This window comes from Chamaea fasciata, unplaced genomic scaffold (genome assembly GCF_029207755.1).
Source record: "Chamaea fasciata isolate MVZ Bird 193981 ecotype frontalis unplaced genomic scaffold, bChaFas1.0.hap1 SCAF_30, whole genome shotgun sequence".
Classification (NCBI taxonomy): Eukaryota; Metazoa; Chordata; class Aves; order Passeriformes; family Sylviidae; genus Chamaea; species Chamaea fasciata.
The window spans coordinates 1,724,487-1,739,890 of NW_027094115.1; the positions used below are offsets into that span (position 1 = coordinate 1,724,487).

The following is a 15,404-nucleotide window of genomic DNA, read 5'->3' on the forward strand; positions in this document are numbered from 1 at the left end:
CAGCATTTATGTAGTCTGCTGAAGGCTGCCTCCTCTTACTCTGCAATGGGACCACTAGTTTAGCAAGAGGGCGAAAGAATACAAGGAAACTTTGCAGCTGTGGACTAGGCTGAATCTTCAATGAAAGTGGTGGGAATGACAGAGTGCAGGACACATGTTCTCTATGTAGAAGAGAGACTACTCTCCGAAGTAGGAAAGTACTTCAGGTTTCTGTGTTTCATATTGTAAAGCAAATTCTGGCAGAAGTCTGGCATAAAAATCCCTCAGATCTGTCAAATCTTTCTGCCCCTACACTTCAGAGCCTCTTGGCTTGTGGTGAACCACCCTGACCTGGAGGCTCAGTAAGGTAGGTGGATGCAGGGTCAGTGTCAAGCAGTTCCTGGCACTGGCAGCATTGTTTTTTTGCAAATCATCAGAGAATCATAGTGCTAAATGCTACAAGTGTGTTAATTTTGTAAGGTAAGCGGTTTTGCAGTCATAAGCTTGGAGGTGTCCTTGCCATGCCAGGGGATCTCTGTGCAGTCCTGGAGAGGGGATCAGACTGCCAGCTCCTCCTGTGGTTGGTACAATTTGAGTGTCATGTGGAATTACTTCCTCCTCTCTGCTGTGATGCAATGGAGGATGGGGACCACGTTGTTCTGCATCTTACTTGGCTCTGCTGGCTGTTCCGGTTGTTCTGGCTGTTCATCCCTTCCCAGATTCCCTATTAATGGCTCTGGGGCCATCACTGATAAAATGGAATACCAACATCCTGTTTTCTATCATTAGGGGGAAGCGGAACTCTTTTATTAATAACCCAAATTACCCTGTGAAACGGCACTTGTCTGATGTTAAATATTAAACTCCTTTAAGTGGGTGAGCTGGGGCACAGAAGCAGCAGTGTGCTGGTAGTGACGGGCTGTGGCAGAAGATGAAGTGGCGCCGGACACCATTAATACTTTCTCCCTGGAGGGCCTTCCATCTTCAGGGCAGCCAGGTGCTCTTCCACACAGCTCCCTAGTTTCCAAATGGCATTTTTCACACTTGAAGCATTTTGCACGCTTTGAGCAGATCTGAACATCAAAGGCTGGTGGATCCTGGCTCTGGCGTTACCATGGCAACAGCAGCTGAGAGGATTTGGATGTTTCTGGGATGGGATTTTGCTGCCGGGTGTTTTGGGCAGAGGGGGCTCCTCTTCTCACATCAGTGCCGTTGTGGGCATCCTGCTGTGTGAGGGCATGGTCTGCCCCAGCCCAGGACTACTGTGATGCAGACCCCTGTGTCTGAATTGCTCACCTCAGTTCCCTTCAGTCTGGGAGAGGAGGAGGGAGTCCTTCCCATGCTATGCCACATGTGGAAATAGGTCAGCTGAATTATACCCCAAGATATGCTCGTTTCTCTCCACTGGCTCTCGAGGGAGCTGAGCATTGAGCCCTGCTTCAACCGTTGGCTCTGCAGGAGCCCAAACTGCTTCAGTGAGCCTACCCTTGGATGTTGGCTTCAGGTGCCTCTTCTACCCCCCATGCAGCTGCAGATATGCTGGATACAATGGATTTTCAGGAGTGAACATAAAGCAGAGCTTTAAACACTATGAAAATACGATATTGGTCTGTGTGGGTAGCGTGTTACAGCAGCACAGTCAAGGAATGCTGCTGTTGATCCTCACTGTGAGTCTGTCAAGCTGTGTGTCCTGGGCAAAATGCCCCATTCTCCTCCTCGTGTGCTGTAAAATGGCCCCTGGGAATTCATTGCTGTTCTGTGAACATTACTCATTTGGGTGACTCTAGCATCTCCGGCCAATATCTGCTGAGGGGACAGGCACTTGTGTGACTTATTTGGACATGCACGTAGCAGATGTCCTTCGCGGGGTGGGAGGAGTGGAGGGGTGGTGTGTGTGTGTGCAGATAGGCACTTGAGACAGATGGGTGGTTTGATGAAGGAAAGCAGGTAATTCTGAGCACCCTGCCTGTTCCTTGGGCTGTCATAGCAATAGACACAAAGTTGTAAATAGCAAATAGATACAAACCTTCAGACTTGTGATCTCAGTGCTGCTGGCCGCTGCATACTAAAGAAGAAAATATTTTGTCAAACTGCCTGAACTGACAGAGCAAGATCGTTTTGGTGCAGTCTGTGGTATTTAAGTACAGTGCAGACCTCAGAGACTGGGTAGCTGAGAATAAAGGTACACTGAAAGTGTGGGGCAAGATCTAAGTTCTTGCTGTCTGGCTTGATGCTCAGGAGCAGAGCAGATTTCTTTCCAAGAGGAGCAGAGTCCAGCCTGCCAAGTGGGGACTGTGCATTCATCTTTTCTCACAGGAGGTCAGTCTCTGCTGCCTCCAGGCATGCACTGCAGCCAAGTGATGGAAGTCTCTTGGTCTTGAGATTCCCAAACAGGCATAACATTTAGGGATCTCTCAGTTATCTGTAGACTTGCAGTTACAGCAGGACCAGTGAATCCAACAGGATCAATAGCTGGGGTGGATTAACTGCAGCCTGAGAAGAGTCTTGCTACGTCTTTCAGATTGGTGCCTGTCTGAATGAAAGCTGAAATCTGCACCCTGAGCAGTAATTAAGAAGTGATTTGCCCTTGGCCCATATTGTGGGCATAATGCCAAATTCTGAGTTCCCAGAACTGGGAATTTTCAGATTCAGGCTGAGTTAGGTGATGCTTTTTGCTCTCAGCACTGCCTAGTCTCTAAGAGGGGTCAAACATTGAGTGCTAATCCTGTGGGTGAGATGTGTTCTGGTTGACTGGATAAGAGAGCTGGATGCAGAGGTTGCTGAACAATTTCATCTGTGCAGATATCTTCTTTGCAGCCAGGATAGCACAGTACTAAGCGGTGGCATAAACAATGGGACATGAATATTCCTTTCCTTTGGGAGCTTTGCAGCTCTTTCTTGTCTTCACTCTGAGAATCTGATTTTCTGAGTTTTTATGCTTGAATAAGTATAAATAAGATAAATCAGTGTGATGGCATTTTCAGTTGTGTTGCCTGGCTTGTTCAAATGATGAGCAAAAAGAGTACTTGATAAGTCGTGGTAAGATGCCAGAGAGGCACACGCTATGAAGCTGTCTGTCTGCTCAGTGTGTGCGCAGGGAGGGGCAAAAGGCTGCTGAAACATCATGGTTTGGGGCTTAGACTGCTTCCTCTCCAAGAACCAAATTGTGATTGTGCTGGTACAAGGCAGCTGTCTCTTGGAGTAAGAGAGCAGTGTGCTTCACCTCCAAAGTCATGCCTTTGGAGGCAACAGTGCACAGTTCAAGAAACACAGCCTTTAAAAGATCTATTCAAGTTTCCTTTGGGAATCTCACAGATTAAATAGTTCTGAACTGATAGATGACCAAGAAATAGTTTCTTAGATCAAGGCTATGACAGGAAGAGATTTCTTATTTCTAATAGCTGCTGGGCTTTGCACACCCAGTCCATTGGGTTTCCTTTCATTTGTTCTGTGCTTCTGCGTGCCAGTTTTTAGACTGATTTGGGAGAAGTACCTGTGAATTGGCTTCCCTGTTGTCCCCCCAAGAACAAAGGAGATGGAGAGGCAGCTAGAGAGTGAGGGCTGGAATATTTATGTACAGCAAATCTTTGTCCCCCTCCCGCCACATCGCATTGCACAGCTTCTCCCCGGATGGAAAGGTGAAGGGCAGATGTCGGTGTGGACCCCTCACATGGTTCCTCTGTTGCTCATGGCTGATGATTCCAGCACTTTGGAAGCTGAGCACCAGCGGCACCTATAGACTTCCTGTGAAGTCACAAATCGTCATGCCAGAAAGCAAAACACCACAGGAAAGCAAAGCCTCAGCTGTGTGATGTTCTGAGGGCTGGCTGCTGTGAGCTGCAGCATCTATCTCAGCTCTGCAGAGCATCCTTATCCACTTATTTATGCCTGCATCACTGCTGCTCTTTCCCAACAGAAAGAAGTTGCCTGACAGTGCCACTGTTTTTCTGTGTACCTGCTGTTATCCATGGCTGGGCAGCAGCAGCAGAATTGCTAAACATTTAAATTATCCAGCTTCTGTTGTTGACTCAGCTTTAAAACTACATTGACGTTTCCTGAGATAATAGCTTGCTGACTGGAACCTGGGAGCCTGGCTGGTCTTGGGAGCCTCAGCAGGTGACAGGAGCACAGGGAGTGTTTTCCTCCCTGAGGAGAAAGGGGACATGCTGGAGTAAGGTGAACCCATGCGTATCCATGTCCTTGCACCAGGAGGGTACTGCAAGTGCTCAGAGGGGAGCAGGTTCCTTCAGTGGCTGCGGCCCTGGACTCATCCTGGTATCATTTCTCAAGCGGCTGAGTTCAGGAGGGGCTGTGTTTCCTTCCCTGGGCAAAGGCACCTACAGCTTCCTCAAAGTATTAAAGCCCATTTTTATGTTATTTACTCTTCTCCAAGGTGATGTGTTTAAGGTTCTCTGCTGCACACAATGTGCTCCTCATTCCCTTAAGTGAAAGGAAGAACAGCTGAGGATAGACTGGCAGCACCAGCAAGCGCCTCGTTCTGGGCAGTCACTTCTCTGGTTACATGGCAGATACCAAAACCGAGGAAGGAGCCTTGCATTCCTTCACAGCTACATCATCACACAGCTGAGAGTCTCCAAAGGTCAGGGGCAGAACTTTGCATCTTGAAAAAAAAAAAAAAAAAAAAAAAAAAAAAAAGGCTCTTTCTAGATGAAGGTCTAGTTCTCTTCAGAGACCTCTGCCTTCTCTATTTCTGACAAAGCTTCTCCTCACCCCTGACTCTGTCTGCAGTTGCTGCTGGAATTCAACGTTTTCATCTCGGGTGTGAACCTGGAATGCAATGGCACTGAGGCACCAGGGATGATGAGCCTCATCCCAGGAGCTGTCTCAGGACAGCAGAGGGAGAAATCAGTTTTCCTGTGGGTATGATAAGTATTACAGCATCCAGGGAACAGCACTTAAGAGAATACTGGAACCCTGGCTTGCAAAAAATCCCTGAAGCCCACAGGGGTACCCAGAGGTTGTTATTTGGTATTATTCACTGTAATTCTTGATCACTTCTTCTGAACATGAATTTGCTCTTTTTTAGACAATATTCCTGTTTTTTCTAGCATAAATAATGTCCCTTTGCAGAGCTCTGTGTTAGCTTTTGTGAGTACAGTATGACACTGAGTCCCCCTTCAGTTGTCTCTGAGGCCTTTATGGTGACAATCATATGCTCAGATGTCACTAAGTAGAGGACACAGAATAAAATTTTGGGGAATGAGCAACCCAGACAATCTCAGTTCAGCATCTGGGAACAGGTAAGTGTTAAGGAACTGCCTGAGATATTTTTTTTTTGAGGTGTTTTCATGAAAACGGAGAGAGCTTTTGTAATTAAAATCTGTTCATTTATTAGAGTTGTATTTGTTATTTTTCAAGCTCTCACAGGCTCTGATTTCTCAGACAGGATTGTGACTATAGTGTTGGTTTCTCCAGAACTGCCGAGGTGTTCCTGTTAGATATAACAGGCAAGATAACGGTGACAACTGCTAGTAAAGCAGGTTGCTCTGAGGTACGACTTTTCAGCACTGATACATGCCACTCACCTGCCTGCAGTTAGGGGGAACTTTTGGAGATGCCTCAGGTGAGGTACTAATGGGTGAATGAGACGTATTGGAGGCACCAATGGGAAGCATTCAGGAAATTACAATGAACAAGGGACAACAATTAATGGAATAAAGAGGCCAATTCTCTTATAGATGGAGGCTGCACCAGCTTCACTAACATCCTGGGAAATAAATGGTTTTTAGTGTGTTACATACTCAAGGCAAAGTGTTCTGTTCTCCCCCATCTTCAGCAAAGGCAGAAAACAGACAGGTACCTCCCACCTTTGCACTAATGCTAAACTTGATCTTTGCTCAGTATAGAAATCTCAATTTCTGTGTAATGCAAAGCATTTTGCCATCCTAACATCTTCTGTTGGTCTACTTTTCCTGCCTCTCAGCTCATATAACGTTTTCTGGTGGTGGGCTGGGCTGTTTTATTGGAATTCCCTAGAGACACACATCTGGCAAAGCAGTGGTTTCTTTCTCAAAGCTGCAAATGTCACAAGCTGTATTTATCTGACTACTACCCAGGCCTTTCCAAGTGTGATCACCTCATGACTGTGCATTCACTGGTTTGGCCCTAGTGCCTGGCTGGAAGCACCTTGGCCTTCTTGACCCTGTAACTGGAAAAAGGGCCAGGTAAATGGTAGCTGGAAATAGAAACCAAGCTGTCTGGCTCCCCTGCAGCACCCCAAGTCCTTTGCCAGGCTGGCCCCAGTGTAGCATCTGGAGCCAAGATGGGATAGGCAAAGCACTAGCAAGAGGGATGGCTCCTGCCAGACAGGTGGTCATAGCTCTGCAGGGTCACCCTAAGCTGGAGCACAAGGAAAGGGTGGGGACGGGAGTGGTCTCCAGGAGGTCTGTTCCTTTGGACAACTGGTGTGACTCCCTTGCGTGTCTTTCAGAGAGGGCATGCACCAACCACTGTGGACCCCTTGCCTTCTTGCTGCAAGCAAGGATCTCCTGAAGGGATGCTGGAGCAGGAGTCTGCTGTGCAGGTAGAAGGGGGAAAGGGGCGGGTTCATTGTATCGTAGTGGGCTCTAGGCCCTACAAAGAGCCTGGAGCTGCTGTCACTAGACCTCATTTGCCACTTCAGTTCCATCTCGGTGTCCTCCATTTGGGATGGTGCCCAGCCAAGGTCTGCAGGGACCTGTGAAAAACCTGAGGTCTTCTGCTCACTGTCTCCAGCCCACCCTGCTTTGTGTGGCACAGACCAAGAGACAGTGTGGTTCTGGCCACAGAGATGTTTCATTTTGCTTTCTATTGCTGAAGTTTCACCTTCCCTTGTACTATTTGAAGAGAGGGCTCATGCACATGGGCTCCTCTCTATTAACAGCTCATAGACGTGTTTATGAAGTGTGGTTCAGGCATGACATCCACTAAACACTGTGCCCAGCCTGGCAACTCTCCCCAGCTTCCTGACGTGGGGCAACCCGTAATCTCCAGACTCCAGACAGGAGCTTCCTTGTTGTGCTGGCTTGCAGTCAGGTGTGCGAGTGGTGATAGGCTGCAGTCCTGCTGCTGATAAAACCTCTTCCAGCCTGCTCATGCTTGGTTTGGCTGCAGCATTCATCATAAGTGGGTTGATCAGAGCTGCAGACCCTGGCTGTCCAGGGTGAGCTGACCTTCTCCTGCAGTGATGACGTGCATGCATTACCTGAGGGTGAGTACTTGGGCATGGTTAGGGGTTCGTTGAGCAGCAAAAGAAGAGAGAAATCAGGTCAGCTGGTTTGCACGAGGGAGTTTAGGTATATTCCAGCTGGTAATATGAACTTCAGTCCGAAGATATCGCCTCTTTTCCCCAAACAGTTGCTGCTTAATGGACTCAGACTGGCAGGAAGGGTTTGCTGCCCTTCTTGGGTCATTGGTAACTTGCCTAAGGTCATCCTTGGAGCCAGTGCCAGTGCTGGCATTGAAATCTCCATGCTGTATTTACCTTGTCCTTCTCACCACTGCTTTACTGGGAGAGGGGACGTGCCCCAGGTGTTGTTTTTTTTTGCAGTATTGTGACAGTAAATGTTGATTCCTCTGTTGTCACCTTTCTTGTTTTACCCCTGTGGAGGCCTGGGACAGGTGCACAGGATGATGTTTCTCTCTCAGCACAGTGCTGCGCTAGCTCTGCTGGAGCAGGTGGCTGTGCTGCAACGGCTTTGCTCGCATTTCCTCACCAGGGATCTGCTGGCAGAGATATATTACCAGGCCTGTGCTTCTGGTGTTTTTCTGTCAATGCTTTCTTCCCTGCATGGCTTCCAGAGGCTGCATCCCAAGTGCTGGCCAGGCAAGCCTGGCTTAAGGTTGAAAGTCTATGGTGGCCACAGCACGAGGACTGTACTGTAATGTAGTACCACCCAGCATGCAGATCCCAGCAGAAAGCCCCCTTTCAAGTGCTTCTGTTCATGCAGGCAGGCAAAGCAGGTGTGGACTAATCCTGCTGGAGGAGAGGTAGGGAATGAGTCAGAGCACACTGCAGAAATCAGGAGCAGTTTGTAAGTGTCACTAGGAAAGAAAAAGAAGCTTCTCCACAGGGCACCAGGGCAGACCCTGATGGTATGATCTGGCCTTCAGCACCTAACCTGAGCATGAGGGTGCTGGCAGAGCCCAGGGCAGGTTGAGGCTGGCCCAGAAGCTGTGTCTTAGTCCCAGGCTGACATCAGGTAGGCTCAGAGCATGTCTCTGACTCCCCCCTTGCACTGGCAGCATGCTAAGATCCTCTCAGCTCCCCAGTGTTTATTGCACAGACCTGCTTGAACCATGTCGTGGTCTAAAAAAGGTAGTGCATCACGAAAGTAGGGGATAAAAAGCAGTTGTTGTGCTGCTGCATCTCTCTCAGCAGCTGTAAATGCTGTTATGTTATTAGAAGAGGTAGACTGCCTGAGCAAAGAGCTCTCATGTATTGTCTTCAGTCACAGTCTATATATTTTTTGATGAGGTAAAAATAGCTTTTCTTTTTCAGGATATGCAGAGAGCACAGGCTCCTGCTAACAACAAAGGAGAGTGACAGCTCTCCCCTGGGTGTGCATGGCCTCAGCTGGCAGGAGCAGTAGCTGTGTTAATTCTTTCCTCGCTTTGGCTCTGTGTGAAAGGAAAGATGTTCTGGTCTCCTTTTCCTGTTCAGGTCTCTGGACCAGCCCGTTTTGCTCTCCACTCTCCGTTGCTGCTGGACCCAGCATTGTGCTTCAAAGGGAAAGTGATAGTTTGCAAATGACAGAACGAGATCTTGAACACGTTACTTAGAAAATCCATTAAGCAGCAGACAGGCACTGCAGGCTTTCACAGTGCTGTAGGCTGTAGCCCACCAGGGGATCCTTATCAGAAAGATCAGTCTGCTGTGTAGGGGCAGCTCCTTGCTGCCTTGCTCTGTGCAGATTAAGCTGTTTGTGATATCTGCCCTCCTCACAGTTCTGAACCTGTTCCAGCTGGAGCAGCCAGCAAAGGGGACCCATGAGCGGGGAAGGAAGGAGAAAAATGGCAACACAGATGTCATCTGTATCTGAAAATGCTCAGCAGGGATGGAGTTAACCTTGACTCTGACCTGTACCACCAGTGACAGTCCAGAACTCTCCTGTTAAGGGTGCACAAAAATGGGCTTTCCAAAAGCTCATTACTCATGATTATGTAATGGTGGAGGGTTGTGCATGGGAGAGAGGCCAGTCTGAGGCTGGCACCAGAAAGCTTGCCCTCTCTTCAGCACTGGAAAAATGCTAATTGACAGGTTGCTTCCCTTCCCACACACCTGCCAGGGGCCTTCCTTCCCTCCTTCTTCTGCTTTGGGATTTGTCCTTTGCCAGGATGCCAAGTTCTTCTCCAGCTCTATCATTTGCATGGGGACATGAACAGATCTTTCACTTCCTGCATGCTCTGATTCACCTGCCGTGCGATAGTCGAGCTCCCCATTGCATCCCGCTCTGGGGATCTCTGCTGGTCGTATCGGCCGTCAGCTTCTGTGCTAAGTGCTTTGGGGCTGTTGTGAAATCTCCACTAAGAAGAAAGGAGCATGGACAAAGGGTTTACTCAGGCTGGTGCATGAAATGAGAACAAACTCACTTGGCAGATGCCTTCCAGAGATGACTTCTTGTGCCTTGACTCTCATCAGTCCTGTTAAGATCTGCAGACCTGTGCTAAATCATTTGGGCAGAGATGAGGTTGATGGGAGAATAGAACTTGGGCATATGGATTTATCTGTCTTGAATCATGTGGATAGGGGTAAGGATGATGAAAGAAAAGAATTTAAGCATTTGGATTTATCCTTTCATCAGATGAATTTTCCCAATGCTTTTGCTTTTCTCTTTCTTCTGGGTTTGCAGTATCTGCCTGTTCTCTGTGTTTTGCTGGCTGACTGCCTGAGGCATTGCTACTGTGGCCTCTCTGGAGATGCTGTATTCTGCTGAATGCTGCCTTCTACTCAGAAGGCGAAAACCTGCCAGTAGGTTTTGTTTCTACTGCAGGGCCCACTGAGAGCATCCCGTTTCTGTTAATACAGATAGGGGAGAAAGTTCCTGTAAGACAAACAGTGTGGCTTCTGTTTCTGAGCATTTTGAGTTGAATCTCCTGATCTTCCCAGATTATCCTATGAGGACCCTAAGTGTTATCCCTACCTGCTCTTAATCTTAGCAGCTCTTTTAGTGTGTTTTGAGGACTGAAAAATTCTTCACATCTGATGAGAAAGGACTGAGTTATCACCGACAGTACTGTGTACTTGATATCTGCAAGGTGGAGGGGTCCAAATGAGCATTGGCTCCGGAGGTATTCCTAAGTTGGACCGTTACTTAAAAATAAACCACTACACTGATGTGAGGTTTTGGTGTTTCTGCTGGAAATAATGCCTCAAAGGTGAGGATCATGCCCACTGTTGGACACAAGCCCACATGAGCAAGGAAATGTCCAAGCAAATGGCAAGGGCTGTTGCCCTTGGCAAGGGTTTATCACACGTCCTCAGCTGGCAGCGCTGACTTTATGTTCCAGGACACTGGCACTAGTAGCTGGAAGTAACTGGATGACCTCTGAGTCATGTGAGTTGGACCTTTCCACAGTATCTAGACAGGATGCCCATAGCAATATATGGCGTGGTGCCAGGATTCCAATTTGCATTTCACTGCCAGTCCTGGGGTTCTTTGGCTACTGGGGTGACTGTGTGCTGCCCAGCCTTTGGGTGTTTCCTTGCTGGACCTCCTGTCTGCTGCTCCATGAGCTTTGTCAGCTTGGCTGAAGAAACAAGTGGGCAGACAGGGTAAAGAGGGCAATGCAGCAGGATGCGTGTGTGCCAGGCTAGAATAGTGTGGTGAGTTGCTTTTTGACTGTCTTTTTGTCCCAGAAAACGCTGTGAGATCAGCACAAGTCCCTGGACTCATTTCTACTTGGAAATCACCTACTTACAGCACTTAGCAGCTCATACAGAGTGGGCTCCTGCCAAGTGTGGCCACCTTTAACAGGAGGAGGCAATGCTGAGATCCTCCCTTTTGTTATCAGTGATGAGCAGCAGGAGCTCGTGGGAGCTCCTCCCTGGGTGTGAGTGAGAGCAGGCACTGCCAGAAGAGATTAGTGCAGGACACTGACTGCGGCCAGAGACACAGCAAGCTTATGAACCTCTGACTGCAGCCCTTGAAATTCAGCCTGAGCCTCTGGTTTAACTTCCCCCTTGCTTATGGCCTTGGCCATGGCTACAATGCAATGGGCTCATGTGGTTCCAGGCTACTGGCATTAATGTTCTGAGAGCAGGAGGAGACCTGGGAAAAGGAACAGAAGAAGCCTCTACTCAGGGCCAGGAGAGGGAGTCATGAGAAAAAATGTGCCCTGAAACCAGGACATAGGGAAAGGTAAAAATTTAGATTGTCAACAGACCAGGGGAAATTTTTCCTGAAGGAAAAGAAAGGGATGGAGAGTTAGAAGCACAGTCTGGTGTGCTGTGCTATATTTTTGACTTTAGAAGGTCTTGGAGCACTTAACAAAGTCCAGATCTGAGGCCTCTCTCTTGCAGAATTGCTGGCAGCAGCCTCCTGACGCTTCACAGCTTGGATGTGTGCAAGTCTGTAGAGCATGACGCCTGTGTACAGGATTTAGCAGCCACCTAAGAGTGCAAGAGGTGCACAACAGCAAGTGAGGCAGCTTTTTTTCTCCCCTGGAATATCTCCTTCCTGGAAAATTGGTAGGAAGGCAAAGGAGAATGGAAAGAAATTCTGCGAACTCCAAATACAGGAAAATCAGCAGAGGCAGTTTCTGCATCTGGAGGCAGTTGCTATATGTTCTGGGGCACACAGCGAGTGACTGTGTGCACATGAGGCACGGCTGTGCTGCGCTTGTGCTTGTTAGTGGGTGCTGAAAACTGCAACGCGTGTGTCTGTGGCTGGGAGAGCTGGGATGGTGCTCAGTGGGATATGTGTGTGTATCTTCTCCATGTGCACATCTACTTGTGTTCACGGGGTCTCTACATTTCTTGCTGTCAGTGCTCCCTTTTGCTGAAATTCAGGGGACGGCAGTGACCCAGCCTGTGCTTCTGTTTCCTGGGGAGTGAATTGCAATAGGCAATAGGCAATAGGCAGGCAGTCCCATCGTGCACCCTGTCATCAGCAGCACAATATGCCTGTGGATCTGCTCTTACCGTTTGAGGCGAGCTATTCCATCTTCTCTGGTGGAATGTGTGGTTGGATTGCTGGTCTCTGCTGCCCTGCATCTCTCTGCATCTCTGGAAGGTACGTGCTGAGCATGGGGAGCAAAAGAGCAGTACCTCTGACACACACCAGCCCTGGCATGTTTTCCAAGGCCTGGGCCCCAGCATCCAGAGGGTCAGGAGGGAACCCCAACCCCTCTCCTCTGTGGCAGGAGTTACCTGTGAATTGCCAGGCTCCTGGGCATATCTGTGGGGCTGCTTTTCCTCTGCTGTTCCTGAGTTGATACCTGCAGCTCTGACTCCCTCCCTGCACTTGGCAGCAGTCATTTGCTTTCCGGAGGTGGCTTGGTATTAAATATCCTGTCTGACACAATAATGGAGAGAAAATGAACAAATTCCATTAGCAGTTGGCGATCCCTGCAGGGTCTGCATTGGAGAGAGGACGGAGCCTGTATTTTTAGATAGAATGCAATGTAACTTACTGGCTCTCTCAAAGCTGGGGAGTAGATAACCAAGGAGGGAGAGAGGGGACACCAGGCTCAGGTTTCAGCCGAAGTGCCGGACTATGGCAGCACGAAAGGGCAGGTCCGGTCCAGACATGGCTGTGAGTATTCAACACACTTCTCCTTCATGCCCACGGAGACCTCCGCTTTGCTTTTCCGCTTGCTTTCTGCTTGTAGTCTCTGCTGCTGGGTATGCTGGGGCTTTGGGAGCCCCTTTACTGCAGAGCCATGTAGAGTTTTACCATTTAATCTTCAAAGCTCCGTGTGTGTCCCATGGATGACAGAGCCTGGCTGAGCTGTGCTTTGATTTTTCAAGGGTTTGCTGCCTTGTTGATCCTGACCTGAGAAGCAGAGGCTTCTAGCAGTGTCTGGAGTTGGAAAGAGCTTTTTGCATTCAGCCTGTTGCTTGAAGCTGTCAGTATTTCCTCACTGGACCTCAGACAGCACGCAGAGCTCAGAGCGTGAATGTGCACTTCTAAGCACAGTGCTGGTCTTTCCTTCTGCCTCTTGCAGTTGATCCTTCTGTGTGGGCAGAGCACTGAGGTGCTGTGTCTCCTCTGTATTCACAACCTTCCAAAGCCACAGCTCCGCTGTGAATCTGGGGCCTCTTCCCTGATAGATGGGGCTGTCCTCTGAGGTGGAAGCAAGCAGAGCCAGCTGGCACAGGAGGTCATGCGATCAGCACGTGTTCCCCCTGCACGCGGAGGCTGCGCACCGTGATGGGGCACGGTGGTGCTGCCCTCCACCGCCTGTCCTGACCCGTGGGCTGCCCCGGAGGGGCCATGGCACCCTGCCACTGTGGTGGTAGCCTGGCCTGAGCTCTGTGCCTGGCCCAGCAGGGCCGGGTCACCCTGTCTGTGGGCCTTACCTCTACAGCAGGGAACAGCGTCCTAATGGGCCCAGGGCATGGCTGCCTTTCTCTGTGGTAGGAGTGTCAGGCAGAAGGGATGAGCTGGGGGAGGCAGATGGAGGAGACCAGAAAGCATCTGAGTATTGCTGCTCCAAAGTCCCAATTCAAATATCTGAGACTGCAAAGAGAAGGGAAGAGAGGAGCCCTGACCCTGTGTGGTGCATCATCCTCCCTAATATGCCCCCAGTGCTTTTGTATCTGGCTGTTTTGCTTCCAGCTCCTGACCAGGAGCTTCCTGATCCTGGATGCTCCTCTGCAACCAGGCTGTGGGAAATACAGGATGGCTTGGGGTGGAAGAACAGAAGCTCTCCTAGGACAGGAGGTCCCTTGGTCAGTCCTGATGTGAGTGGTACAAGAGAGGTTTCGCTTGGAGCTGAAGACAGAGAACTGTGTCCTGCACCCATGCCATGGATGTCTTGTGGCCCTGGGCTGCAGAGAGGCCTTTGGGCTTGCCTGGGCAGGCACATGCCAGCTCCAGTTACCAGTCCAAGTTCGCAGACTCACAGACCCACATCACTGCATTTCCACCCTGTTCTCCAGCTTCTAGTGAGCCATGCCATTGTCTCCATTTGCTGCCTCACACTGCTACGTAGTGTTGCTAAAAGCATTGCTGTACCTTGCCTGGGCTGGCTGTGGTGTAGCAGGGAGGCACCGTCAAAAAAAGAGCTGTGACTTTCACAGCTGTGAGGTGTTCAGCTGGGGTCATTGTCCCTGGTGCCAGTACCTGAGCTCACTGCTGTTGCTACCCCGTGGCTTCTGGAGGAGGATAGGGGTGGGCTCACTACAGCTCCATCAGTGTAGTTCTTCAGCCCAGGCACAGAGGGGTTTCCTGGGCTAAGGGAGGCTGTCGTGGTGGCAGGAGCTCCCTCCCTACTGTCCCCATAGTGTGATGGGACGAGCTGCAGACCTTCTGCCCCATTATTTGGATGCTCTTCACTTTAAGTCCAGGTCCCAGCCCTTCTTCTTCCTGTCTGATTTGGGGTACCTCAGTCTGTCCCAGCAGCTTCCAGTGTGACTTGCCTGGCCTCTGTCTTTTCTTCCTGGTCTGTGTAGTTATGTTCTCTGCAGCTGAGTGAAGAGTTGACCCAGTGCTGGTGGTGGGGGAGAACAAGAAGGCTCTGAGTTTCATGCTTTTTCTTTTTGTCCCCAAGGCTGATGCTGCAACCAGTTTCTTGAGAGCTGCAAGATCTGGGAATCTGGACAAAGCCTTGGATCACCTCAGGAATGGGGTAGATATTAACACCTGTAACCAGGTAGGTGAAACACACAGGGCTTCTGGTACTATCTCTAGTTCATGTGAAAATGTGGCTGACCAGAAGGCAGACCTGGAGAAGTTGCCTTTCTGGCCAGGAGGGCAGCAATAGCTATAAGGATCTGGGGAGCCTGGACATACTGGCTGGAGCATCGCAAAGGACATTAACAGGTAAGCAGAGAGGGCTCCTTTAGTGTGACAAGCAAATGGGACAATTGGAAGGAGCTCAGCTGCATCTCAGAGGGCAGAGCAGATAGCTGTGAAGAGTAGCACAGTGGCTGGAACATCACAGGAATGGCTCTTGGGGGTTATCACTCTTGCCTGCAGTGGTGCAGTGCTGAGGCTTTTGGATTCCTAGAAGCTGCAGTTTATCGCAGGCGGTGAATGCTTGCAAAATGCCAGTTGTATGGTTTGGGAGGCATTGGGCAGGAGCCCTCCTCGTCCTTCACAGAGACAAGTTTGTACAGAAGCAAAGAGCTGCAGGCACCGAGGAATTGTTTGCACATCATCATCAGAACATTTTGTATCTGTGTAGCTGCCAAATGCAAGTAGCTGAGCCTGAATTGGGGCAGATGCTGTAGGGACAGATTCAGGGGGCTTAGGCTGAGC

The 15,404-nt window shown here is 49.6% G+C and overlaps 1 protein-coding gene across 5 annotated transcripts in view; it reads left to right on the forward strand.

Moving 5' to 3' along the window:
- Window positions 1–15,404, forward strand: part of ANK1 (ankyrin 1) — a 52,904-nt gene that overhangs the window by 9,368 nt on the left and 28,132 nt on the right. For 4 of the 5 annotated variants that reach the window (XM_066206353.1, XM_066206352.1, XM_066206349.1 and 1 more), the window contains exon 2: window positions 14,695–14,796. In XM_066206353.1, the coding sequence (XP_066062450.1) occupies window positions 14,695–14,796 (102 nt within the window). Of the gene's footprint in view, window positions 1–7,077; window positions 7,190–14,694; window positions 14,797–15,404 lie in introns of those variants that run through there. The other variant, XM_066206351.1, reaches the window with a different exon arrangement.